This window comes from Typopeltis vanoorti, chromosome 3 (assembly GCF_054136105.1).
Source record: "Typopeltis vanoorti isolate ZY-2024b chromosome 3, IOZ_Tvanoo_1.0, whole genome shotgun sequence".
Taxonomy (NCBI): Eukaryota; Metazoa; Arthropoda; class Arachnida; order Uropygi; family Thelyphonidae; genus Typopeltis; species Typopeltis vanoorti.
In genome coordinates, this window is record NC_143551.1 from 92,471,523 (window position 1) to 92,484,109 (window position 12,587).

The following is a 12,587-nucleotide window of genomic DNA, read 5'->3' on the forward strand; positions in this document are numbered from 1 at the left end:
ATAGAGGAATCCGTGAAAACACATTTTACCCCTTTTTATGCTCTTAGGGGTCAAATTTCTAAAAATCCCTTCTTAGTGGGTCATGGAAGGAATATACTCCCTGAATTTCATGTTTCTAGGTCCATAGGTTTGGGCTGAGTGATGAGTCAGTAAGGACAATCCTTTATTCAAGTGTAAGCAAACAAAGTTTGCACATGAAGTCCTCATCACTAGGCTACTTGCATGTAGAGGTTGTTGGCTTCACATTAATATCCTTAGTATGTCATAATGAAAGCATACTTCGTTTTGGACTTTTTACAATTATATCTGATCCAGAGTATTATTACCTCCTACTGGCCGAGGTGGATTAAATAGCCAGACCACCCCCAGCATTTTTCATGGATCAAAACTTCATCAGCGTTCTACCTTTTATCAAGTATTTACCCTCCAATGCCATTAATCCCTTAACGATGATTTTAGAGCCATTAGCAAATTAACTGTGGCAGAGCGACTTTTGTGTCACTTCACTTTGCATGTACTGTGTTACTTGGAATTTCCTTTACTGTATTAGGATATTGATCTTTTTTTTTCCTTTTTTTTTTTTTGCTGCACAATTTATTTATTGCATCTCTTTCCAAAACTAAAATAGTTTCACATCTGCCAAAATAAATAATCAATCCTGAAATGAAATGACCACAGATCAGCCTTTGCAATGAATATATTTTAGTAATAGAAAATTTCCTTCACTTTACTGACAATATAGATTTTTTTTGCCAATTATCAAATGTTTGTTTTCATTTAACATATTTTGTCAAATATTTATATTTTTAAATAACATTTAGTGAAATAAATATGACATTTTGCTTTCTTTCTTTGCAAAGTACCTTTATATGGATCATCACATTTCAATTTTAGGAACGATTTTTTTTCTTTTTTTTTATGAACAACAAATGATTATAAACTAACATTACTCGGTTTCCGATTGAGTCTTTTTTAGTATCAAAAATTTATATCCAATGGTATTTTATCAGAGACTCTTCGCCTTCTTTTGTGTAAAATTGCAACAGATTTCTTTCTCTTTTTTTTTTGTAGCATGCACATTACTATAACATCCAGTGCTTAACCACTGTAGATATGTTGAAAATATAACAGGAAGGATATCCCATATGGAATGATTTAAAATTTATGCTCATTTTTAAGATTTTTTACTGCAACTCCCCCCCCCCCCTCTCCTCTCCAGGAACTCAGTTACATAACTACTTTGCATTTCTACTGGTTTGAAAGCTTTCAGATAGTATTCAAAATCTTTTGTTTCAGTTTACCATTTTGACAAAAGAAATAAAGCAGCAACTGACCCTTGAAGGTAGTGCAAGCTGAGGCAACTCATACGAAGGGTGGAGCAAGCTCCGATCACTATTCTTGATATTTACCCATGATGTGAACTTAACTCCTAGGAACTGTATTATTGTTCAACATTATGAGAGAAGGTCACTACCCAGAATGGTTTTGACCTTTTTTTTTTTGAGGTCTCATCAGTGAGTAGGTAGACCAAGTTTGTAGCGAACAGAACTTGCATCCCTTCTATGAGAATTGCCAAGAGGTGACCTATTAAATTACTAATTATAATGAAGAGCCAAAGGCTTCAATTCAGTGACATGAACTTATTTAAGTTAAGGGTATTATATCCCATATTGTTTCTTAGTCGAATAAGAAACTCAAAGAGTGTCATGCCGAATATAGAAACTATATAAAGTTCGGCGATTCCAAGCATAAGCAAATACCTGGATAGAGCAGTTGCTGCTCTATCCAGGTATTTGCTTATGCTTGGATGCCGAACTTTATATACTTTCTATATTTGGCATGAAACTCTTTGAGTTTCTTATTCGGCTAAGAAACAATATGGGATATAATATCCCTCAACTTAAAAAAGAAATAAAGCAATAATATTGTTGTATATTCGAAGCTTCTAATTCTGTACTCCTTTGCATCTGAAATCAGCTGTTCAGCAGTCCGCTGAAATTATTCTAAGATTTAGAAATACTATTCTATATTTTCAATATGTAAAATTGTTTATGCATACCACACAAAAGAAAGTTCAGTTGTGTTATTTGTGTTTTAAAAAAAAATTCTAAATATTACCACTACTGCTCCTGCTCTTGTTTCGTTTTCAGTTGTTCAGACATCCTAACACAGAAAAACTGACATTTCTTTTACACGCTGATGCAGTATTTATGCCAAAAATGATTTCTTTATTTATAATGATCAGTTTCACTTTTATTATCGAAATATTCTAAATTATTTGATACAATTATCTTGAACAAAAGGATTTGAATTTTTTAAGAGAAAAGTGCATATCTGTTACATAATCATTTATTTTTTGGGGTGGGGCGAGAGTTTTAGACCTATTCAATCTGCAGGCAATTGTTACAAACGTAAATCACTTCGGGAACATGCTCATGCAGTTTAGTGTAAAATAGTAGCAAAAGTTTAACTACTTCAATAATGTCACGTATCTAAACTAGAAGAAAATGTTGTTATATCTGCTGCTGTTAGAACTCTTACATAAATATTTTTTCTGGCATGAATTCTCTATCAGCTATAATGTAATCAATTTACAGATTTTTGTGCTCTTGTATTGACAAAAGAAATATGTGCAGTAATTTCTTCTTTCTACTACAGGAAAAAACCAGATAATAACAGAAGAAAAATATGTAGTATTTTCTTTTTCATTGGGTGAATTTACAATGTTCTTTCTTTGTGTTTTGAAATGAAAGTGCAAATGATTATTTTCTTACCATTTTTGCCAATAGAAAATCTGCTATAATTATACAAGTGACATTTTGCAGTTTTTCTCCTACAGGAGAAAAGAAATAATGCAATAATATTGTTCAATTTTTCGAACTTTATTGTAGCGCAAATATTTATTATCAAACTTTTCAGTTTTGTAATAAAAAAAAAAATATTTGTGCTACTTTGAAAATTTCTAATCTGTGGCACACACTGCTATGAAAATTTAATAGACAAAGTTTCAGCAAACTGTATTCTTATTTACAAAAAGAAATGTGTGAATTATTCTTCAAAATATGATTTTGAACAAAGATAACATAATCAAGAATGTCGGCAGCCGGGTTTTTTTTTTTAAATAATATTTAAAATTTATTTTTTTAAATTAACAGAGAAACATTAAACATTGGTTCTCCAAGGTAATGCAATATTTAAGTGAAGAAAGTATGCAAGGATTTGTATTTTGTCCTGGAATTATAAACTGTACGATAAAAAGAGAATTTAACTCTAATATAACTAAGAGTCCAGTTGCCCAGCATAAAACAAGGAAATGCATTCCTTGTTATAGAGAACTGAGACTCAGCTTCGCGAAATAATCTGTTTAAGTGTTCTCTACAGCGTGAAGGATTATCGCACCTCCTAAAGGATAGCACAGCCAAATTGCACTTCTTATCCTTGTTCTTTCAACAAGTGTATTGAATCCTATCCAGATTTAGCTGTACGTATATATACGTCCTGACTGGTTGGAGGGTTAATAATAAGACAATACACCTTTTTATATAAAAATATGACCTGAATTAATTCAACATCTTAGTATATTTCTGAGTAGTGTGCTTTGCATTATTGAATATTAAGGCTGATATGAAATCAACAAGCTCTGTTTACAAATAGCCTAGTTGTGATGATACTTCATGTGTAAACTTTATTAGCTTGCACTTGAATGAAGGATTAAACCACAGTATAATTTCCATTTTGTGAAATTATTTGTTGTAACTAATTCTCACTAAAAACATATCGATTTCAATGTTTCCAGTCCTTAAATCCATCGAGTTGCAATACATAACACTATTTGTGCCCGATACAAGTAAGAGGCATTAAAAACAATATATTGCATCTTTATTTTTGCAAAATAAATAAACAAACAAAATAATCATTGCCTTCCCTTTTTTTTTTCTTTCAAACCTTCATTTGTATGTTTCTATGAATTACTGAAGCATTGACCACTAATGGCAGGATGGATAATTAAAACTGTTTTTGGACTATATTGAATTATTTAATTATAAGAGATCTGTCTTCAACAATAAAATTTGATTTGATTAGATCATTAAAATTCATATTTTCATGTTCTGTATCGATATTGTTACTGGCATAATTTTTTTCCTGGATTTCTCTATTAGATAGATAAATCTCTATCTAATACTGACTACAAGATTTTTTTCTCATTATCAATAACAGGCTCAAAGTAGGAATGAAATACATAATTAAAAAGCACACAGGTGTTTGGAGATCCAGGCGAGCAGTAGTATTTAATCTGTTTCTGCTACATGATCTACTCTGCTTAGTTAATACGAAAAAGTAGCCAGTGGCAGTCTTATCAGTAGACCTTACTCAAGCATTTGATACTGTCTGACATCCCTTTCTGTTTCACATCCTCCAGCAAATTGATGTAGGTAAAAAGCTGCTATCCATTATCAAAGGAGCCTGTGCCAATTCAATTACCAGCCTCCTAGTTGATGGGTTCCTGTCAGATCCAGACAAAATTCAAAAAGGAGTCAAGCGAGGTTGCCCTCTTAGTCCATTGCTCTTTGCATTGGTTCTTGAACCTTTTTTTACAGGAAGTCAACTATACATGTGCTGTGTGAGGAATAACAGTTCCTTTAACTATGAAGAAAAATAAAGTATTAGTATATGCCAATGATGTAGTGGGCACTTTGAAGGATAATGATTCCATATACATCTTTTTTTGGTATTTTGGAAAAATTCAGCAAGATCAGTGGATTAACTACTGATACAGATAAGATGAAATTAACATGGGAATTTTCCCAGAAATAATACCTATACCGAAATTAAAAGTTTTTGGAAAGTAGGAAAGTTAGTCCAAAAGGAGGCATTCCTTTTCTACTAACCCCAAAGAGAGAGAAACCCTCATTATACTTGGAATTCCCTTCTCCACTTACCCAATATTACCAGTTCAAGAACTTGTTGTGTATGTATGTGTGTGTGTATATATATATATATATATATATATATATATATATATATATATACACAACATCAAAACCTTAGAAGACTGGAAAATAGAGCCACATTCCTTTTCTTCTAAAGCCATAGTACTCAAAATCATAATCTTCCCTGCTCATTTGTACATAATAATATTGCAGACATCACAGAAGCTGAAGAAAAGCAATTATATAGTCAGCCTGCACAATTTTTTGGTCCAACTGATATTAAGAAGTTAAAAGGGAATTTCTTTGGCTTTCAAAGAAGCTTGGAGGATTTGGGCTTCCAGTATTAAAATTCTGCTATCTAAGCAATACAGCTTCAAAAATCCATAAAATACTGCAGACCAATAACACGTGCAGATCCTCTCTTCTACTACCTTTTTTTTCATCTTCTCCTGTCTGGAGTAAATGATTATAAAAGTCCAAAAGCTGAGATTGTTCTTGAATACTACAACATTCTGTGCTTAATTCTAAGACTGCTACAACACTCTAGCATTGACATTCTTTCTATTAAAAAAAAAGTGAAATTTGGTATAAAGAAATCTTTAATCTCTTTTGCTGCATACTTCTGTAGTTAAGATACTGATAACACTTTGTTTCATAATTTATTGAACTTCCAAGGATACTCTAACAGGAGAAATCTTACTTGGAGAATTGCATATGGCCACCTTCCAGTCAATACCATCAAAGGAGGTACTTTAACATTGGAGATCCAATTTGTGACATCTATTACTGATTGGAAACAGTCGAATATGCATTCTACAGCTGCCCTCTTGCTCTATGTAATTGGAACAGATTATGTAATATGTTGGGCATCCCATTACTTACAACAAAATAGGTTATTATTTTATTTTATTTATTTATTTTTTGCAGTACCACCACCTATCAGCAATTGGAATAGAATTTTGATTTTTATAATTAATGAATTAAAATATGATTTATGGAAGGTTAGAAAGAAACATTGATTTTAAAACCAGCTGTATGACATTCAAATACTTTGTAATATTGTATTGTGGAAATTTTATTGTTCAATCAGACAATTTTTGTATTTAGAAAGAAGCATTCTAGGAGATATGAAATTTTTGGCTAGGTGGGGTAGACCTCCCACATTATGCAGTATTCACCAAGGAGAGATAAAATTCTGTCTATTTTTGCTGTGAGAGGTGTTTTTTAAATGGTTCTTTTCAAGGCAGTTCACGCAGATAAGGCTAACCACCATGTGCCCTATCCACTGGGTATCAGTCATCTTTGTGCTTTAATTTCAATTGGTCTTTTGGTTGTTTATTTACATGAAATTGGTGAAAAACGAAAACTGATAGCCTTTGGCTATATGATATTATAAAAGAGCTGAGGTCTTTTCTCTATCTCTCATACTATCTATCTGTCTTTTCTTTCTCCTAATACTATCAGGCTCTCTTATACCCCTTATACTAACTACTCTAGGCCTATGATGAGCATCCCTTTACTTTTTTCAGCTCAATAAAGGTCGAAACCAGTCTGGGTAGTGGCCTTTCCCATAATGCATAGCATTATGGGAAAGGCCACTGCTTTGTTTGCTTACACCTGGGAAGGATTTAACCAAGAATATAATTTAATTAGTTTATGAGATTTTGTTGTTTTATTTGAATTATAAATCACAGTATTTGCAGTTTATCTTTCTATATAGCAAGTATCAAAATACTATGTGTGCATTATTTATAACTTTTTAACTTAATATCATATAATGCATGAATAGTGAATTGCAATGCATTCAAACATTGCCTGATGGAACAGTTACCTGATTTGTGCTATATATACTATATACATTCAGAATTTAAAGATGGGTGTACATTCCAGTTGCCATTTCAAAAAAGCACCAATTGGAGAAAATTTATTTTCACTCTGCCTCCCATGCTTATTCTAATGTTTCATCTTCTGTGTAATCCATTTCAGTAGCTAACCTCAGGTGCCAAAATAGCTTTTTATGGAACTGATGTGATTTGTAATTCTGTCACTGACTCCTTTGGCAACTGCACCAACACCAAGCATTTCCTATTCTGTTGTTAGTATATAATGAAAGAAAATGGCATGAATACTTAAATTGCCATCTGCAAGTCAGTTGCTGAACCACTTTGCACACTCAAATAGCTGATTACAAATAAAATAAGAGGGAGGGGAGGGGAGAGGGCTTTAAAATCATAAACAGTTGGGACTGGTGAATAGGGGCTATTCCTTAATTATATATGATCTCTAATGCATTATTAAACTTAGAGAAAAATGAACAATTGTAGCAGTGACAAAAAAAAAATTAGTAAATCCACATTAGCTAATTAAGATAAAAAGGACAATTGATCAAGTTATAAAGACTTATATTTGCATTTTCAGTGTAACTTTTTACATAAAACAGCAAAAAAAAAAAAAAGTTGACCATAAATGCTGCAAACTAAGGCATTTGGATATGTATTGACATCGCTGACGTTCATGCAAATACATTCTGTTTATATAACATATGCTTAAATTTATGTGTCATGTTTTTCTTAATTACAGGTAAAATTTCTGCCAGGCATTCATCTGTTCCAATGACACCAACTAATGTGCACAATACCTTTCACTTTTCAATGCAACATCCACTTAATTTTTCTGCTCTGCCATTTGCAGGTGGTACTGTGTCAACTTCCAGCAAATCAGGGAACTCTCAAGTTACTTATCAACAAGTGTTTGCCAGTCAGATGCTTACCACTGCCCAACTTGGCCAGATCCAGCTACAAGCAGCAGCTGCCGCTACAGCAACAGTTGGTAAACATAACAGCAAGTCATTATCAGGCCCTCCTGGATTGGCTTTAGCTGCTGCAACCCTTCCACTTAAACTTCCTTTACTAACTGCATCAGGAATAGCATCTTCTGTAACTTCATCGCAACAGCAACATTTATTGCTAAAACGTGATGAAGGAATTTCTAGACGGACAACAGTGCAATTACAAGGATCTCCTTCTCTACCTACTTAATGATGCCTTTTTTCATAATAAAGAAAAGGAGCCAGTGTTAAAAAAAAAAAAAAAAAGCCTTTTTGATTCATAGTGGTGAAATTAAAGACCTTTGCAGGCCTTGTTATTTGAGAGGATTTCTCATTGAAGCAAAACAATCATAGGACATGTTCTGTAATTAAAATCTGTGCCCTATCCACTGTATATTTTGCTCCTTTACAGCATTGTTATTTAAGAACATGGTTTGGGAGAGCACCAGTCTTGTGATGAGTTATGCCAAATGCTAGAATAAGGGGGACTATTATTTATGTCTCACTGATCCCCTCCCTCCCTATTTTGGTTGTGATATATGCACATGTAATTTTATTTAATAATATGCTTGCTTGAAGTGAGCATTCTAAAGATAAAATATAAAGCAAAATGGATGCATAAAAATAATGTCGAAGCATAAGACTGCAGTCTTGCGGAAAAACAAAAAAAAAAAGGTTTTTGCAATCGTCAAAATAAGACATCAGTAATCCTAAATCAGTAATTTTCTTGAACATATTTCTATAAAATTGGATATAAAGCTGCTGTCTTTGTTTCCTGTTGCAACAAGTCATTATATGAGATTGTATATATTATATAAATATATTATATTATATATATATATATATATGTTTACATTTTTCATAAGTGTGAACAAATGTGAACCAATAGTTACAATGTGGCATGTAAAGATTAAGTTTGAATAGTATTTAGATATTATTTCTTCCTGTCATGTTAAATGAGAAAAGTATTATTTGAAAATCTATAAGTTATTGTTAAATTTTTTTGGTCTGTGTGAATAAATATAAGAATAATATGAACATTCACTTTAGACCAGTTTTCCCACTCCCTCCTTGCATGTTTAAGAGATGTTTGTATTTGTTATATCAGTTTATAACAAAAACGGTTACATCTCCAAATTTCTTTGCTCATTTTATATACGAGTCATATTGCTCATTGTTTATGTTCCATGTAAATTATGGTTACAGTCACTATAAAATTTTGGTTGCGGTTGAAGAAAGTGTTATTGCAAGTCTTTTTTATAAATGAAGTATTCAGAAGTCTTTAGTCCTCATCATGCTAATTTGCTCATGCATTAAGTGAACAAACAGAAAAAAGAAATTGTGATTTTTTCCTGTTGCTAGGGAATTGTTAATGTTCTGTGTGAAGCGTAAGATTGAAAACTATTCAGGATGTGTACAACGTTTTAAGCAAGTCATATATAGTTTTGTTCCCTTGTTTTTCTACATAAAACTGCCTACAATATTTATATTTTTCATTTCTGAAATCATTGTTGCCTAAAAAAAAGAAAGGAAAGTTACTGAAGATACAATTTAAATTGTACATGAAGGTTAAAATTGTTAGAACTACTGTGAAATACCACATTCTTTTGTAAATGCTGTGTACAGAATAAAGCCTATTTATCTACATTTGTGTAAAATAGTTGGTGTTTGCCATTATTTCTTGCCGTTTATTTTTACATTAGAAGAACATTTACATTAAAAATAAATATTCCATATCTTCATTATACTCAGTTGATATAGGAGGATTATTGTGAGAATGAAAGGTCATCTCTGGAAACTGCACAAAAGTCACACGAGCAAAGGAAGTGAAAAGGAAATCCCCCCCCCCCCTGCTTAGTGGATGGTGAATGAGTGGAATGCATTGCTGGAGTGAGTGATGAGCACTCCAACGTTGAATGTATTCAATGCAAGATATGACAGTTATTGTGGTGTTTGAGGGTTTGACCTCCTGTGATGAGTTCACGCTCCATGGAGGCTTGAAAAAATGCTAAGTACTAATATTCTTTAATGCATATAAGGAATTTTAATTCCATGATTTTACATGTGCTCATCATATTAAAGAAATTTCTCCAGAGTAATAACATGTCTTAATCTTATGTATATGTTTGTGTAGGATTCCCATTCATCCCGTTTTTCCAGGGACAGTCCTAGTTTTTATAAAAATGTCCCGAGTTAATTCCAAAAGTCCCGCTTTTTTAAGTATCCTTCAGGAAAAAAATGGATAAACGGATTTTCTCTTTTTTAATACCAATTTCTATTGCAATGTTGTTAATAAATTTTATTTTTTTATTATTTATAATAATAATTAGTATTATAAATAACTAATAGCAACTAATGGCGATGTGCTTTTTTCCCATGCTTCTGTTATAATTATAACAGTATCTTACTTGATCAATAATTTGCGTGTTATAATTTTTATCGTTTTCTACCCCTATAATGCCAAAAACGTAAGTGTAGTATTAATGCTAATACTGGAAGAGAATTTCCTTTCATTCAAAGTGCAGATGAAAATGTACTTTATGTAACTGTAAATTTTGCATTTCGCATGGTGATCGGTCAGACGTACGAAAAAACAAAGCTGTTCGAAGTAAGGCTTCCAACTGCAGTATAAGTAATTTTTTAATTGTGAAAACCAAGAGTGAAAGGGGAAAAGTTATCACTGGCAGCGCAGGAAGCATCCTTCGCATATCACACAGCGGTGCATAACCACAGCTTTAACTCCATGACTGCACAACAACCATCGTGAAAAAAATTTTCAATGATAAATTCAGGTGTTCACAAAGTGCAAGGCAATAATTTCTTAATTGCGAAAATCAAGAGTGAAAGGGAAAAGGAGCTATCACTGGCAGCGCAGGAAGCAACCTTCGCATATCACACAGCGGTGCATAACCACAACTTTAACTCCATGACTGCACAACAACCATCGTGAAAAAAATTTTCAATGATAAATTCATGCGTTCCCAAAGTGAACACCTGAATTTATTAGCAATAGCAATAATAACCATTGCTATTGCGCCATTAGCGACAAAGCAGATTGAAGAAGAGCTAAAAGAAGTTCGTTTTATATCAGTACTAATCGATTCATCAAACCACTTTGACATGAAATTAGTGCCTCTGGTCATTAGATACTATCATCCAGAAAAAGATGTGAAGGTGAATGTGTTGTATTAGTTAATTTAGTTGGTGAAACTCCAGAACTTTTATTTTCTTATGTATTGGAAGTGTTACAGAAGGTAGATCTCCTGAAAAAGGTTATTGCTATATTAGCAGATAATAGAAATTGGTGGAAAGAAGAGAAAGGATAATCTGTACTTCAAAATGCAAGAAAATTGGTTGCCCTGCACATGTGATACATAATGCTGTGCAGACTGCTTCAGATTGCTTACCTATCGATCTTCAGTTAATAATTAACAAGATTTACCAACATTTCCACATATATTGTGTACGAGTTGAGGAACTTAAATCATTTTGTGAATTCACAAACACAGAGTATAAAATTGTTTTGGGTAGCAGCAAGACAACATGTCATAATTTTTGAATTCATATTTTCTTTCTGTTGAAAAATGTCCTATCAGTCTCAAAAATTTCTTTCAATTACACTCCTGCATTTCCTTGCCAGTCAGTTAAAAACCTTTTATGATACTATTAAATGTATTGAAAAGCAAGATATAACAGTAATTGAAATGAAGGATAAAACAAACTGGTGGAAAGGTTAAATTGTAGGAAGGCAGAAAAGTTTCTTACAACTACTGTGAGAAAACAGTTGCAAGAATTAGAAGGACGCATAACAGTTGAAAAGTTTGAAAGCTATGCACCTGAATTCAATATATTCAGGAGTGGTGTACATCATTTCTCACACCTCTTCAGTCTATGGATTGGATTAATTTGAAGGGAAAGGATCCTGTGACTTGGATCCCACATATTCATGCAGACAGTGTCACCAAGTTTTAGTGTGAATGAAGAGGACTTATTTGATGAGTTTGTATGTGTGAAAAAATATTGTGAGAGCCACAATATTTAGCACTGCCAGAACTAATGCAGCTGTTGAACGTGTTTTTTCATTAATAAATGCGCCCTGGACAGATGAAAAAAAAAAAAAAAACAGACTTAAAAGAATTCTTGTGCTGAGTTCTAATATCAAAAGAAAAAAAAATCTTGAACAGGTCCATAAATCTGATAAATATTTTTCTAATTAAATATGTTTGTGATTAATAATCCTTTTTTTAAAGTGGATTTAATGTTAATGTATGTTTATAGCAGTATTTAATTTAAAGTGCAACATATATATAATAGTTTTATTTTTGGTTTTCTTAATTTTTAACATGGCCCGTTTTTTTTTACAGAATGTCCCGGGTTTTTTTAAGTAAAAATTTCAGAATGTTCCAGATTTTAGTAAAACATTATGGGAACCCTATGTTTGTGTTCATCCTTCAAGGAATGAACAATAGTGTACCATAAAGCCAAATTGAGACTCTCTACGGTTTATTATTATAATGTAACACCTCCAGTGGCGGATTAAGGATAGTTGGGGCCCATAGGCAAATTATATTTGGGGCCTTCAAAATAATAATAATAAAAGAATAAAAAAAAAATAAAAGGTGTCAAATAAATGAAATTTTGTACTTTTGAATTTTTTGAACTTCTGGATTTTTATGTCGTTTTTACAAATTTCCTTTGCAAATTTTAGAATTCGCGAATTTATTGATTATGTCTTCAAAGTTTATTTTTTTGGCAAACTCGTGTTCAATGGAAATTAGGGATAAGGCATTTAATCGCTCTTGGCTCATTTACAGCCCTCTTCTGATTTT

General features: G+C 32.3%; 1 protein-coding gene across 1 annotated transcript in view; it reads left to right on the forward strand.

Annotated features, from left to right (window-relative positions):
* The window catches only part of LOC150108384 (uncharacterized), a 399,479-nt gene extending 390,061 nt beyond the window's left edge, over window positions 1–9,418 (forward strand). Inside the window, exon 13 of the mRNA XM_090390735.1 lies at window positions 7,512–9,418. Within this exon, the coding sequence (XP_090246861.1) occupies window positions 7,512–7,969 (458 nt within the window). The 3' untranslated portion in view covers window positions 7,970–9,418. The remainder of the gene's footprint in view (window positions 1–7,511) is intronic.
* The last annotated feature ends 3,169 nt before the right edge of the window (window positions 9,419–12,587 follow it).